At 35.7% G+C, this 3,788-nt stretch overlaps 1 protein-coding gene across 1 annotated transcript in view; it reads right to left on the bottom strand.

Moving 5' to 3' along the window:
- Positions 1 to 235: 235 nt before the first annotated feature.
- Positions 236 to 3,788, bottom strand: part of prdm14 (PR domain containing 14) — a 7,633-nt gene continuing 4,080 nt past the window's right edge. Inside the window, exons 6-8 of the mRNA XM_046877350.1 lie at positions 3,643 to 3,744; positions 2,635 to 2,854; positions 236 to 1,678 (exon numbers count right to left, since the gene is read on the bottom strand). Of these exons, the coding sequence (XP_046733306.1) occupies positions 1,524 to 1,678; positions 2,635 to 2,854; positions 3,643 to 3,744 (477 nt within the window). The 3' untranslated portion in view covers positions 236 to 1,523. The remainder of the gene's footprint in view (positions 1,679 to 2,634; positions 2,855 to 3,642; positions 3,745 to 3,788) is intronic.

Raw genomic sequence — 3,788 nt, 5'->3', positions numbered from 1 at the left:
GTTTATGCCCCTCCTATCCCACCCCTTGCCATCATTTAGTAAAACACACACACACACACACACACACACACACGCTCACTCACTCACACCCATGTTCAACAATTAACAAATCGCATTAAGAAGACATTCTGTTACTATACTTTACACTTGCAATTATACACACTTCCCACACACATTATATATATCATTCTACATTTAAAACAATTGCTATTAAAGGTATATAAAATGATCCACTTATCAACATTTATTAATTTGAATAATAGTTTCCATTAAACAAGTTGAGCTTCCGAACAGATTCAGTGAAATATTGCATCCTGTTGATCCAGACGAATAAAAACAGCACATGAACTATATTAAACAATTCTTTACTGATTTAACAAGGTTACTTATGATCCATGCTGTATGTTTTTTGGTGTTTATAGTGAAACAATGCCATGTTTAGCTTATACATTATAACGATAGAATCAGCAAAAAAATACGTTTGCAGTACAAACAAGATTAGTTTAACAATGCTTTCAAAACTAATAATAACCATAATCATTTTACAGCGCAACATCACAATTTGCCGCAAGTCGAAACAAACCAAAAACAAACAAAACACCACTTCTAGTTAAAAAACATACACTGTAATAAATTAAGACACATCGAATCACGATAGAAATGCAAGGAAATTATAAAGTTAAATATAAGCTACTTACATGTTTATTAAATAGTAGAGGATGGAATAAAAAAGCCTGAAAGTTGATTAAGAGTAGACTAATAGAGCTGAACAGGCTTCGCTTCTGGAAGTTTCTCTCATTGAAGTACACGACTGTCATGAATGTCTGTTACAGTGGAAAGAGTTACTCTTGTGTATTGTCTCCAGTGGTCAAGATTGTAAAGATTAGCAGTCCTTTATCCAGTTTTCTTTTTTAAATGTGTGTATAAATATAGTTCATTTACTTGTTTGACATCACAGTCAACATTGAGTAACCACAAAGCAGAGGAAGGTGGAAAGTCAGTATTTTACCACAAGGTCTTATACGCACACATTTAGCAGATTCAATTCGAAGTGTTTTTTCGAAGGTAGGAGAAAACTGAAGAACCCGGATAAAACCCTTGCTGAAGAACATGTGAGACTGTACACAGACAGTAGCACAGGCTCAAGAAGCAATTGTTTCCATTAGCTACAGTATGTATCATCATGGTGCCACAGTGAATTGTCTTATCCAGGGTATATGTGCGATACATTTTTGATTGGTACCTCATAATACTAAAAAAGTGTACTTGGGAGCCAATATCTAAGCTTTGTTACCAAGAAGCCAATCCCTCACTGTTCAGCTCTATTCAGGGAATGCCTGAATGACCTAGAAGTTATTGTTGTTCAGAATATTCCTGAAAATCCAAGTACACTGTGACATAGCCTAGCCTACTACTCCTGATGCTAAGCTAGGCTTGTGTACTAAGACCTGTGTCGTGGATTACAGCTATGCTGTATTTTATCTGAGTGCGCAGTTTGGGAGGGATTCACAACGATTTGTGAGTTAATTCCATGGTCTGTAATTGGATGTGATTCCTGAAAAAGGTGGGAAACTCGCAGTGATGTCCCGAGTACATTCCTTGCTTAAGGGGCCGTTCTGATCCACCGTGTGTTTTCCAGGCGAGGGAGGAAGAGCCGAGGACTGAATGAGTGGGCGATCTGTGGGAAAAACATGATAAGGATTGTTTAAATATAAATGTTAATGAAAAAAAGAGTTTATATATATTATATGCATACACTGCATTCAGTATTCAGACCCCTTTTTTGCAAACAAATTTGACAAATTTTTGAAAAAAAAAAATTCTCATTGATCTACACTCAATACCCCAAAATGACAAAGTGAAAACACAATTCTAGAAATGTCTGGTTGTTTTTAAATAAAATGAAAAAAAAAAAATGTAATATCACATATACAGACCCTTTCCTCAGTACTTAGTTAAAGCACTTTTGGCAGCAATCACAGCCTCAATTTTTTTGTTTATGAAAGCAGAGGCTTTGCACACTCAGGAGTTTAGGAGATTTTCTGACACTCTTCATGGCAAATCCTCTCAAGCTATATATATAAATCTAACTATAGACTATATACCAACTATATCAACTATAGTCAGTCATCCATTTAAAAAATATCAGTTGAAAATCTTTTTCAAGATTCTTTCTACAAACAAATAATATACAGATTTACTTGCAGTGTTTGCATCGTTCTTACAAAAATTAAAAAAATCTTTGCTGTCAGTAAGATAAATGCCTGCCATAAACATACACAGGATGTAAAGACACACTGCAGATGTAAAACGTGTAAATAATTAACGTGGCACCAAAACTTCCCACTACAATATTTTCACTGAACTGCAGCCTTGTGTTGGTAAAGATGAAAATAATATACATGCAAACTTTTAGTTTATATAAAGCAACGTTATATCATTATGCTTGTAAATAGATATAATAGATATTGTTTAAAAATCAACTAAAAAAGTGCAAAACCATGCAAATAAATGATAAGCACTATAATCAGTCTGTATATACAATCACTGAGTTGACAAAAGGATTCACTTAGACCAGAGCGCTAGTGTTCCACTTCTACATGTTACTGTGAGAACAGGTGTGTATGGACTCACTGTTGTGGATCTTCATGTGCTCTTTAAGCTCCTCTGCCTGATCAAACGTTCTGTCACAGAGATCACACGACACCGGTTTGTCTTTGGCGTGACTCCGGCGTACGTGGCTGTCGTGGGCTGCATGAGAGGCGAAGGCTTTCCCGCAGTGTTTGCACTTAAACGGCCTTTCACCCGAGTGCTGTCTGATGTGTGTGCGGAGGATGCTGGAGGCAGTGAACGCCTGCGAAAATGATCATTAATGCTTTAATTAAAACACTATATATCAATCTCTTTTTCGATGACAATGGAATTACAATTTCTTATTCAAGTTTAAAAAAAAAGAATAAACAATATTTTACAAAATTTGCATTCATTCATTTTTTTCTGCTTGGGGATAAATTAAAAGCTGAAAGCTTCTCTTAGTACTGAAGCTCCAAAGCCACCAGAGAAATGATTTTTTACACAACAGAATACATTTTCATTAAAAGTGGGTGAAACAATCTGAAACGTTTTTGGTCAATTCAATGAAATATAACAGCTATAACATAAATAATGAAGTTTTTGATGTTATAGATATGCATACTTTGATATTATTATGGTTATAAATATTGTTATTCATATTCACATTATTATTATTAATAGTAGTAGTAGTAGGAGTAGTATTAGTAGTTGCATAACAACAAATTTCTTGTTATTTCTAATGACAATTGCTTTATAAAATCTAGACTTCCTCATCACAATTTACACTCACACTCGTGTCAGGAGTCTGTAAGTCTTTTCTGTTGTTGTTCTAAGACAAAAGGGGGGCAGGAAAACTTTGGTTCCTGCGCGCGAGTCATAAATTAAAGGCGTATAATCGAGTTAAACAATAGGACTCGGTTGTGCATCTGCCATTAATTAGCATGTAAGTGTGCACAATGAGCACACACTCACTTTAAACACCCCATGGCATGCGGTAAAGATCCGCAGGGTTTCTTTACTTCTGCTGGGTTTTTTTTCTTTCTTATTTGTTAGTTAGTTTCCTCTCACCTTGTTGCAGTAGACGCATTTGTAAGGTCGCTCTCCGGAGTGCACGCGCATGTGCTTGTTGAGGCTCGAGGACTGAGAAAAACTTTTGCCGCACACTGAACACTGAGGACAAGAAACAAGAGACCAGATGAGAGAGAAAACATGTG

The sequence above is a fragment of the Silurus meridionalis genome, chromosome 21 (genome assembly GCF_014805685.1).
Source record: "Silurus meridionalis isolate SWU-2019-XX chromosome 21, ASM1480568v1, whole genome shotgun sequence".
Classification (NCBI taxonomy): Eukaryota; Metazoa; Chordata; class Actinopteri; order Siluriformes; family Siluridae; genus Silurus; species Silurus meridionalis.
This window is presented reverse-complemented; position numbering and strand designations above follow the sequence as displayed.